The sequence below is a fragment of the Thunnus maccoyii genome, chromosome 13, assembly GCF_910596095.1.
Source record: "Thunnus maccoyii chromosome 13, fThuMac1.1, whole genome shotgun sequence".
NCBI classification, from domain to species: domain Eukaryota; kingdom Metazoa; phylum Chordata; class Actinopteri; order Scombriformes; family Scombridae; genus Thunnus; species Thunnus maccoyii.
In genome coordinates this window covers 19,035,069-19,046,813 of record NC_056545.1, presented here as the reverse complement: position 1 = coordinate 19,046,813, position 11,745 = coordinate 19,035,069, and the positions used below count along the sequence as shown (strand labels likewise).

The 11,745-nt window shown below is 39.1% G+C and overlaps 1 protein-coding gene across 2 annotated transcripts; it reads left to right on the top strand.

The window, feature by feature from the left end:
* Window positions 1-1,817: 1,817 nt before the first annotated feature.
* Window positions 1,818-11,695, top strand: LOC121910566 (transcriptional coactivator YAP1-like). Of its 2 annotated transcripts, XM_042431806.1 has the most exons (10): window positions 1,818-1,961; window positions 2,094-2,139; window positions 2,469-2,700; window positions 4,746-4,945; window positions 5,664-5,818; window positions 6,787-6,888; window positions 7,110-7,207; window positions 7,439-7,557; window positions 7,683-7,783; window positions 8,337-11,695. In XM_042431806.1, the coding sequence occupies exons 3-10, from the start codon at window positions 2,497-2,499 to the stop codon at window positions 8,516-8,518; spliced, it is 1,161 nt and encodes a 386-aa protein (XP_042287740.1). In that variant the 5' UTR covers window positions 1,818-1,961; window positions 2,094-2,139; window positions 2,469-2,496; the 3' UTR covers window positions 8,519-11,695. The 2 variants fall into 2 exon arrangements, with proteins under 2 accessions (XP_042287740.1, XP_042287741.1); XM_042431807.1 differs by lacking the exon at window positions 6,787-6,888 and having other exon boundaries at window positions 1,824-2,139.
* Window positions 11,696-11,745: the final 50 nt, after the last annotated feature.

Below are 11,745 nucleotides of genomic sequence, written 5' to 3'. Positions count from 1 at the left end.
AAGGCACTGGTCTAAAGAGCTGAGAGCTGCAAAGCATTGCTGAAAATGCAGAAATGTTTAATAAAATGCCAGAAGTAGAAAGTGAACTGCGTTTTCTAAAGAAGCTAAAAGCTGAAATACATTGGTAGAAAAGCTGGAAACTAAACTGTAATATTGCCTGTGGTTTTCCCCCCAAAAGTCCCCACAAACATAGAAAAACCGTGTGTGTGTCTGTGTCTGTGTCTGTGTCTGTATGTGTGTCTGTATGTGTGTGCCGAGTTACCACCTAAAGAAGACACCATAATTCAAAAACCTCAGGTTGTATTGTTGAAATGTCTTCCCTGTCTACATTGTAAGACTTTGTAAATAACATGACAGTCAATGAGACAGCTGAAGGGCTCTCTTGGTGCTTTAAGGCAGCAAATTCAAAAAGTGTAGGTCCTGTTGCTTAAATAAGCACATTATCTGAAATAAGACAAATTTGTCTATGTTTTGATGTATAAACTGTGTATGAGAAGTGAAAGTTGTGGAAGCTACAAGTGTTGAAGTCAGAATTTTTTTAAAAAGCAGAGGAGCAGAAAGGGACGAGTGGGTGACATCACAGGTCATGTGACACATTCTAATACACACCCATTACACACTCAGAAAAGAGTGAAAAAAAAGCATAAAATGTAAATTGTGATAATTCAAAAACTGTAAAAGATTTCAAAAAGAATAATAAAGCTTAGAAGAACATTAGTGTGAATGCTGAATGTATTCACACTAATGAGGGAAATGCAAACAAGACAAAAACAAACTAAACATTACTGTGCCACACAAATCTGTTTAGATCATCACACAGTTTCAAAAACAGTTTTATTGTTGAATTGACACAGTGTTGAGCTAGATATTTAATTTTATACATTGATGTTTATACTAAAAAACAAGTCTGAATGTTTTCATGACATAATGTAGATGTAATGTACATCATTTTATACAAAAATTCAGCCTGACATATCTGGTATTTTTGGAAACTTTGGGATCTCCGCTAGAAGGTGAAATAAAGTTTTGTGAGTTTAAACAATACAGCTCCCTATTTTCCTTTAAAAATGACACATTTCCCCAATTATTTGGATGAATACATTGATTCAAATTCATGTATTACTTATTTATAATTCCTTTTTCAGCCCATTGCCACTTTTTATATAAAATATTTGATCAATTCCTCTTTTGTTGTCCAATTAAACATCAATGAATTATTTTTATAACTATTTTTAGACTTCCTATGTCCTCCATAGCCTGTATTAACTCTGGTGGATTATAATAACTGGATAAGTGAGTGAGTAGCTGGGCGCACAGTGGATAATAGTCCAGCCAGACATTTTTTCTTGAATTCAATCTGTTGGCCAGCTGAGCTCCGGCTCACTGTGTGCATGTTTTCCACTAGAGGGCAGGACACTGTGGCTGTGCATACATGGACAAACAGGCTCCGGCTGGGTTGGCCTCATCAGGGGCGGATGTTTTCTCAGTGCAACTTCCCAATATCCCCTCCCCACCCCCCAAAAGCAGACCATACCTAAACCCAGCCAGAGTCAGAAATATGAGCTCAGTCTCCTTTCTCCCCTCCAGTATCCTCTGTGGTTGTCTGTTGTCACCCCTGTCTACACTTGGCCCTCCACTTCTTTCCCTCTTCAGCAGGAGAAAAACCGCACAAACTGGAATCTGCACAGAGGGAAATAAAGTATTGCCTAAGAGTAGGGTTTTTTGTAACACTAAAATCACACATTTCCGCCCTTGTACAGGATTCAACGTGTAATTTTGTGCCGTAAATAAAATATTAAGAAGTTACTACACTTTTAGAGTTTAACGTTAATAGTTGCAGGCTGTCTTTGGAGTGAAATATGTCCCCTGCAACTGCGGCAGCTTTAAACCCTGCAACCCCGCCCCTCAGCACTATCACATGAATCTGGACTCAACTGTGGATGGGAAAAAAAAGTTTGGAGGTCTCGCTCAGATCACTTTTCTCCTACTAGTTTTATATTTTTATACTGTAGGCGGATTTTAGTTTAAAGTTTGCATCGGAAATCAGTGTCTGAGTGTTTCTCCGGCTCCAACTTATTTTTTTCCCCCTGCAGGAATACAGAGAGAGAGAGAGGGGGGAAACGGTCTGTCTGCTTGAAGGTATGTGGGAGGCATGTTGTACTCTGCTGAGATTGATTTTTTTTTATTGTCAGCGATCCCCGCATTAAACTGCGCTCCTTTCGATGTCTTTACGCGTTGATTGATCTTCTTTCTCGCAGCTGATAAACTTCCGAGATGTTACAACTTGAAACAGACAACGACAGAAAAGTTCAAATGGGGTGGGGGTGGTGTTGGTGGAGGGCAAACAGTGTAAACAAATCCGACCAGCACTCAGACGCATCTATTCCTGACGGGCCTGTAGCGTTTAATACCTCCTGTTTGTTTGTTTATTTGTTTGTTTGTTTGTGTGGTTGAAGTTTTTTCGACAGATTTGTTGCGACACCAAACTTTGGCGACATGGACGCGCACCGCGGCGCGCCTCCGGCCGGGCAGCAGGTCGTGCACGTCCGCGGGGACTCGCAGACGGAGCTGGAGGCCCTCTTCATAGCGGTGATGGACCCCAACAATCCGGGCAGACCGCCGGCCTCTCTGCCCATGAGGATGAGGAAACTGCCGGACTCCTTCTTCAGGCAGCCAGATCCTCGAGGCCACTCCAGACAAGTAATATATATATGTGCATATTATATATATATATATATATATATATATATATATATATATATATATATATATATATATATATATATATATATATATAATCAACAACTGCACAGAGACAGCTGTAATACCACCACGCTGCTTTAAAGGACAAACATGTCAAAACAATCATGACAAATACCAACACATACCAACTACATGGTGTACAGTAGCATTGTGTGACCTGAATAATAGAAACCGATCAGTGCTACAATAAATACAAATGTATGGGATCACAAATATAAGAAAGATGTTTTACTTAATGTAGAAACAATTCAATAGTCCTGAAACAATATTGATCAATTAGTTCATGGACAGTTAATTAGTGCAGCAACAGTTTTGATTAGGGCTGATTATTTTCATCATCAATTAATCTGCCAGTTATGTTCTTGATTAATTGCTTTGGTATATAATGTCATATATAGCTGCAACGATTAGTCGATTAATCGATTAGTTGATTGACAGAAAAGTAATCGGTAATTATTTTGATAAATGAATAATCGTTTTAGTTGTTTTTCATGCAATTATGCCAAACTTTTGCTGGTTTCAGCTTCTCAAATGTGAAGATTTTTTTTTCTTCATCATTCATGATAATAAACTGATTAATGAAGCTGGAACCATTTGTCATGACATTTAGCATCTTTGCTTGAAAAATGATTACGACAATGATTATTTGATTAGTCTGCTGTCGATCAAGAAATCCATGAATGGACTAATCATTTAAGTTATTCCTCACACTGCTGCTTCAATTTCTGAAAGGATTTGCTTTTATATCATTGTTAAGTAAATATATTTGGGGTTCTGGGCTGTTAGTTGGACAAAGATACACATTACACATTTGAAGGGCACCTTGGGCTTTGTGATGGGAATGTTTCAGTGATATTTTATAGAATAAAGAACAAGAGAATTCACTTTGACATTCACTAATGAAAATAATAAATAGTTACAGCTCTAATCTGTCTGTACTTGAGAACATTAAAAGCTTCACAAAGGTAGTGTTTATTGCAGGGCTGTTCTACAGCATTAAGTTAACTTTTCATGATCACAAAGCGTCTACCAACTCCACCGACAAGTCTTTTGCTGCTACTATACAAAATGTTTATTCTGTGGTCATTTTTTAGGCCATAGTTTGTGGTGTTTGTTTGTCTCTAGAGAAGGTCCACTTTTTGTCAGAGTTGCTCTTTGCAGATACACTTTTCTTGTATGAAGCACATTGCCACAGTACATAATTTTACAGTGTTACTGACTGATGTACCAGCAGCTCAGGTGGTGTAACTATCCACTATGTCTGACATTGCCTTGAAATAAATGTAACATTTGTCATCATCAGGCCTCTGATGGAGCTGCTTTCATGATTCAATGTATTCACTGCCTAAGGTGCCAGTTCATCTGGTGCAACCTGCAAATTTGGGAAAATCTAAAAAAAGAAAATCATTACAAAATGTAACAGTTGTCGAACTGTATCCAACTTTGACTGGAAACATTTCAAACGAAAGCCTAAAAATTTCCACTTGTTTGAATCACCTTTCAGTCAGTCTCAACACTGAACTTTTTTACTACAGGTATTGTAAGGTGTTTCTGATATTTTGTCCAACTCCTATGGATTCAGCCCCATTAGAACCCACTCTTTGGAAATTATAATTATGATTTGCCATAAGTTAAATTTATTTCATGACTAGCAGACACACCTTTTAATCTATGTGGCTCAAATATTATCATTTGATTCCCGAAATGTTACGAACATGATCAGCATCAAAATCTGATGAACTAGTGAAACTGGCTCAAGGATTTTCAGATAATCCTGCCAACAATCATAAACTACCAGCTGTAAAAACTCCTTGGCAGAACTTATGAAACTTTCCTGAAAAGTTAAAAACCCAGATGTGAGAATGACTCTTTTCTCTCCACCTTGGTCAGCTCTGGTATCCTTTTCTTGCTGCTGACTTATGTTTCTGATTGCCGTTTGTGTCTCGTCATGGCAGTTGTTAACCCCGCTTGTTTCTTGTCAGGCCAGTTCGGATGGAGGTGTGTGCGGTTCCCTCACTCCTCATCACGTCCGCGCCCATTCCTCCCCTGCCTCCCTCCCAGTCAATTCCCTCTCCACTCAAGCGGCCGATGTAGCAGCGACGCCAATGATACCTGACGATGTGCCACTCCCCCACGGTTGGGAAATGGCCAAAACGCCTACTGGCCAACGATACTTCCTCAAGTAAGGTCTAACTTACTGTCTATCAATATGTTTGATCTGTCATTTTGCAGGTTACTTGAACGGTTTCTGTTTAGAAAGAGTCAGCCCCAGCTTAGAATTACATTTTTTAGAGTGATTTTAGTCTATAAAGTGTCAGAAAATAGTGACAGAGTTTCCAAAAGCACAAGGTGATGTCTTCAAATTGCTCATTTTGTCCCAAAAAGGTTCAATTTAAAGTCACAAAAAAACAGAGAAAAGCAGCAAATATTCACATTTGAGAAGGTGGAACCAACGAATGTTTGGCATTTTGCCTGACGAATGACTTAATCTTGACAAGTTTCTTAAGATTCATTCTAGAGTTGGATGGTCCATCCTTATTGAATATTTAGCCAGTGAGAGAATATGATAAAAAGTAAACAATGAGTAGAGGCATGCAGCAGTGCAGAGACTCAGACTAATCAGTTGCATGCAAACAGAAAATGTTCCAACTAGTTTTGCAACAGGTGTGGTTTCAGTCAGTTTCATTCATGAGAGCACATGGCCCAACAGCCCACGCTCCTGTCAAAGGCTGGTTAAAAAACACAAGCAGTGACGTGTGTCTGTCTGTCTGTGTGTGTTCGTGCACATCTGGTCGTACAGGTAAAGCAGGTCGAGGCAAAGCGTGCCTCTCACTTCTCATCCATCAGGTTACAGTGGTTTAACAGATCCATATTCGTTTAGACTTGTTGTGTGTTTTCAGTCACCTGGAAAAGACAACCACTTGGCACGACCCCCGTCTCTCGCAGCTTCAATCGGCTGCAGCCCAGCATCCTATCTCTGGCACTCCAGTCCATGCCCACTCCCTCAGCAACCCAGCACCCACCACGCAACCACAAAACATCAATCCAGAGACAGGTATCACTCAGATTTTTTTTTTCCCCCCATCTCACCTTTCAGTTTCTCCTTAAAGCACAGCCCTGCTTTTCATAGTTCAACTCCATCCAGAAGGAGCTGGGTGCGATTTCTTCCGAGATCCGCCACCCTTTTGGTGTCTACATCCATGGCTCTGGTTACTTTGTTGGGAATAAAAATGATCACATTTATTTACAAAAGGCCCTAAATTCAATTATTCTGATAATTAGACTAGCTAGAATTTAGCAATATAAGACTCCTAATCTGAATCTGACAACAGTTGTGGGGTTTGCATATGTTGCCAGGGATACATCACTCCCAATCAAATCTAATCAAACCACACCCACACAGTTCTTATGAAGCATTAACTAAGATTTTGAGCGTTAAACTCTTAACAAATAATAACTTAAACTTTGATTATTGTTTATGTAGTCATGGCAAAAATAATGGCAACATCACAATGGAAACGGCTATAAAAAGAGAGATGGGACTTTCAGGCAATAACCCTAACCCTAACCCCAACCCCTTGTTTATAAAAACGCCCCCACTTCAGTAAATTGAAAGTTTGTTGACTGAAATTCTCAATAGACATTACAAAACCAGCGGTGAGAGCAATTTAAGCTGTGTTTGAATACATTCTGCTCATTTTTTAATATAAAAATTCAACTTTTAAAAATGATCCTGCCCCCCAAGACCACCCCGCGCACTGGCACATTTGCTCTAGTTCCTTACCACCTCTGATCCACTGCGTTCAGACAGGACACACACAGGTTAGTACACTTTAACATCCTCTAAATAGATACTGTACATTCTGCAGTTATTTACCCACAACCCTTAACTTTTACCTAGAGAATAGAAACTACACAGACATAAAGGACGTGGGCCAGATTCTACTTTTTACTCACTTTACAACACTCCATGCACTCCATCCACCATTTGCCTTCTCACTGTGTACTTTCACTGCTGTTCAGGTCCACTGCCTGAAGGCTGGGAGCAGGCTGTGACTGCAGATGGAGAGGTGTTCTACATCGATCACATAAATAAGAACACCTCATGGGTCGACCCGCGTCTAGGTAGCACACTATCAAACTTGTGTCTGCAGAACTGACAATTCATGTTTGTCAATGAGAAACATTTTGTTCCAATGTCCTCCATCACAAGTTGCTGTTTGGCAACGAAAATAAGAAAGATCGCAAAGTTCTGAAAAGTTTTCCTCATTGCTGCAATGTTTAACCTCATGGAAAGATTTACTTAAGTGTCATAATGTTGATTTCGAATTCATTTTATGTTCCAGTCCAGAAGATGAACCCTGGCATCCTTGGCATGGCAATGCAGCAAAGACAGGAAAAGGAACGACTCAGATGCAAACAACAGATGCAAATCACATCACAGGTCAGAGGTCATCTGAAATATGTACTTTCATGTGTTGCCCCAAGTCTTGTGGGGCAAAGCATTTCATATTAAATCACACTATTCTCTGCATATGCTGCATTGCTGTTAAGTATTCTCCTTGGTTATCTGCTTATATTATGTTATGTCCATATTACCAGTAATCAAATAATTTTTTAATGCAAACATAGTTTTATGTGCCGTTAACCAAGTGTGTATTTGTCTGTGTTGTAGGACGCTGGAGGAAGGAACCAGATGCCTGGTGGGATGGACCATGACAGGAACGCACAGACGCTTGTCCCGTCTCTGGATGTCAGGATCCGAACCCCGAACCACGAACCTACACTTAACGGGTGAGTCCATGTTTAATATTATGATCATGTAGATACTCATAGTTCCAGTTTTTTTTATGTAGCTAATTTAACGTAATGATGATCAGATGTAAAGGTGTGTTTTTATGTTTTATATTCTTGTGCAGCGCTCACTCTCGCAATGAGAGCACTGACAGTGGCCTGAGCGTCAGCAGCTTACCGCGCACGTCGGACCACATGTTGAGCTCTGTGGATCACATGGACACTGGTAACACACACACATACACACAGCGGCAAAAATTAGTCACACCCATGGTTTCCACTGTTGCAAAAGACACAATAAAACAAATCACCCCTCCAAATTCCATTATAAATATGCTCATATTTACTGAAACCACAGTAGCTGTAACATGTATTGATCTACAGTAGATTTCCATGGAAGCTTAGAGTAAAGTCACGTTTAGTCCATCATTAAGCCATTACACTGGATTTTTTTACTGTAATACCTTACATTATTTCCTTATTGACTTACTTAAACCTTGTGATTACTGGTTTGATTAATCAGGAAACGGATTATATCGTATGACTCATTTTTGCATATTAAACAGAAGCGAGAGATGGAAAACATGAAATGTACATATCATTTATGTACATACACACTTCCTGTGGCAAAACTATTCACATCCTGGCCCAGGTGCACCTGTGTTTTAAATATACAGTCTCTGATTTTGTAAAAAGATTTCTCCCCTCTCACTTAAGATTAAGATTTAAATTCTCCGCACAAATTCAGTCATTTTCATCCTCTTTCTGGAATTGTTTAGGTGACTCTGGCGAAACCTCTTCGATGACCCTGCAAGAGTCGATGCCTGTCCTCCCGATGTCTGAGGGCGAGGAGCTAATGCCCTGCATCCCTGAAGGTCTGAGTTCAGACCTCCTGATGGACATGGAGACCGTTCTCTCTGGCTCGCATATGGACAGAGACAGCCTGCTCACCTGGCTATAGACACGCCCGGCCACCCACCACCATCAAGTCTTCATTACATGACTCTGATTTCTGGAGGATTTTTTGTGGCTTCAAAAGTGGTACAAGAGCAACATTACAGAGCAAATACTCTACTGTCGTGTGATGGATACCTAACACTACTCGTGCCCTGAGGATTGAAATAATCTGACTGTCACAGAAGGTGGTAAGCTGCTGGTATTCTCCTCCTCTTCGGGCCTTGTTTTACAGGGATGCACAACGGAGCATCTGTATTTTTATGACACTCCTTTCTTTTTAGTCATCAACCTCAGATGAAGCTCCCCACATCTTTGGTAAAGTGCGTCACAGCTAATTTTAGGGTACAGATTTGTTTTATTATCCCCTCTTGGGTAATACTGTTTGCAACAAACTTTTAAAAGCACAGTGTCAAGTCAGTTAAGTCTACATGTAACAGTTACATAAACGCAAGAAAGACATGTTAAAATAACATCAAATGTCCTTCAGTTACTTCATGGGATAAAAGTGCAACATCTTGTGCTTCTACCAATTAAAGGCTGCTTAGAAGCGGCCTCTAATTTGTGATTTTAGCGCACATGTTCACAGTTGTTCAAAACATGTTCTTCAAAAGCGTCAAAACTGACAGTAAGAGATGAGTCAGATAATTTATTTGTATTAACACTACATAGGTTGCATTAAATTAGTGATTCCTGCTGGAAAAAGAATATAATTACTTCGAGGAGATCACGGTGCAGAGGAGCTTTTGTAAATATTGGTCGCCCCTTTTTTATCTTCGATGCAACGAGCTGAAGAGATGACTGGTGTTTCAAAATTGATGATTCGACTGGAGTCATCGATGCTCCGCAGAAACATCAAGGGGGGGAGAGGACGCACCCTTGTGGCGAGCCAGTAGAAGATAAAAAACACTCATTTAGTCTCAAACTTTATAAACAGTCAGTTAAAAGGCTCACAGGCCAGAAACCAGTATTAAAACCCACATCAGAGTTGCTTGTACGTCTGCATGGAAGACTTTGGGGGTGCTCCAAACCAAGAGAGGGTACCTTCTTTTTTTTTTTTAAATGAAGTTAAGGAGGATAAGCTTTATCTTTAGTCACAGTAGAAACCTCATTCCTAAAAAATCTGTCAAAAGCCTTTTTGTTTAGAGAAATAAAGGAGACAAGTGTAGAGGAGTCTTAACTTTGGACACTAAAATTGTAATAGAGTCTGTTGGGGTTGGAATATACAGAGGATGTCTGCAGTAAATGAACATGCGTACATTATAATGCAATCCAAGACAATACAGGGTTTCCAACAGGAAGCTGTAATCCTAACGCATCGTGTCTTGTGATCAATTTAGTCAGTAGATGACAGCATGAACAATAGCCACACTCATTAGATATAAGGCCTTTGCTGTGTAAAATAGCTCCTCTGCTCTTGTTGTTTTCATTTTCTGCTCTAAAACCTCTACAATAGCCTTGCTATAACCAAGTTACTAATATTCAACACACTGTGTCTGACATTAATTGAAATATATGGTTATAAGTTTTAAGTTTTGTTGTTGTGTTGGATTGCATTTTATTGTAGTGCCAGTTATTGTGTCCACTCCTGGATTGAATATAAGCTTCACAAAGGTAGTATTTATTGGAGGTTTGTTTTATTTGGATTGCATTATATTGTACAGTCGTTGTAATATTATTATGTCCGCCCCTTCTTTAAGAAATGATGCCACATAGTCGCCACATCAGGACGTTTTTCTCTCCTTTGTGTGCAGAAGAGATTTTAGCATGTTCTCCTCATCAGTGCTCTCAGTAGCTTTTACGTTGGCTCTGAAGCATTGATGAAAAATATAAATCAGCCAGCACCCCGTCAACTTTAGCATTAAACAGTTTTATTCATTTTTCCCCACTATTGACTTGATACATTCCTAAAAATGTCCTTTGTCACATCTTCATTGGTGATCATAGTGGGGTTTTTGCCACAGAAAGACATTTAGGCATTTAGGTTTTAGCTCCTGAACTACAAATCATCTATACTTGATACTTTTGCTGACTGTTTTTGAATGCATGCTGATCGAGTTTCAGATGTTCTTTTCCAGCCGTTAAAGACATCCATTGTTTTTCCGTTCATTTCCTTTTTTAGCACAAAGATCAATTAACAGACTCTTGAAACTTACTTAACATTGAACATCAAAAATATTATTTTTTTTGTCAGTCTTGCTTTTTCTTGGCGCGGTAAATGCAATTTCAGCGCAGATTGATGTGGAAAGTCTGCATTAGATGCCTGGAACGGTAGGAAAAAAACACATTCAGATTTGTTTTGTAAGAGCAGCATGGTTTGCAAAATACTTAGCAGTGATGTAAAATGTGTGATTTGTTGTAAATAGACTAAAACATGCAAAAAATCAGTGATATAGTTCTTAAAGTTTGCTACCACTCTGTAGAGTTATAACACCCTCTGTCCAGATTTTCCTTTGCTCAAGTTTTCCGCTCTTTAAAGAGTCATTTTTGTAAGTGTGAACGAGGAGAACTTTGGGCTTAAAAAATGAACTTCTGACCTGTTGTATGAATCAAGGACCCTGTTGTGCCTCCTCAGAAAAGCGACATACTAATTGCAGATGCTGTGTTGGTTTATTTTGCTCTAACTGTGCTATCAGGTGCTTCCCTAACATACAGAAGGCAATCGTCAGTACGAGGAGCTCTTTAATTCTCCTCATTTAGTTAAACTATATAATAAGTATATAATCCGTTTTTATTCGCTGGGTTGTTTCTGCAGTGTGTTTATATTTTTATCTGAATTTGAAGCTGTTAATTATCGGTGAGAGCATTTCTTCTAACCAGCTTCCTTTTTTTTTTTTTTTTTAATATATGTATCGTATATAAAACAACATCCCCGAATACAGAGCCACCTTTTTTGTAATCTTTTCTAAATTAAAGTGCCACGGGCCTGGAGCAATTTACTGCTCACACACCCAATGCAACACACTACCTAGCCTATTATTTATCTTAGCATGCATGACACTCCCTATGTATGTAACATATAATGACGTTTATTATCCTATTTACAGAGAGTTTGGAGGCAATCAGACTTGTTTTGTACCTTTTTATGCATGTGCTTTATATAAATTTATTTCTTCTTACTCTCACTGTAATCATTTTAAAGGAGTTTTTTCTGTTTAATAAACTTTTAAATGTACACAATCAAGCTCTGGCTCGTAGATTGTTACCTTCTGCTTCTTGAATGTTTTGGCTGTA

Coding starts and splice junctions, on each gene's coding strand:
- LOC121910566 (XM_042431806.1), top strand. CDS start 2,497: ATGGACGCGCACCGCGGCGCGCCTCCGGCCGGGCAGCAGGTCGTGCAC. Junction 6,889..7,109: donor ATGGGTCGACCCGCGTCTAG/GTAGCACACTAT, acceptor TTTATGTTCCAG/TCCAGAAGATGAACCCTGGC. Junction 7,208..7,438: donor AGATGCAAATCACATCACAG/GTCAGAGGTCAT, acceptor TCTGTGTTGTAG/GACGCTGGAGGAAGGAACCA.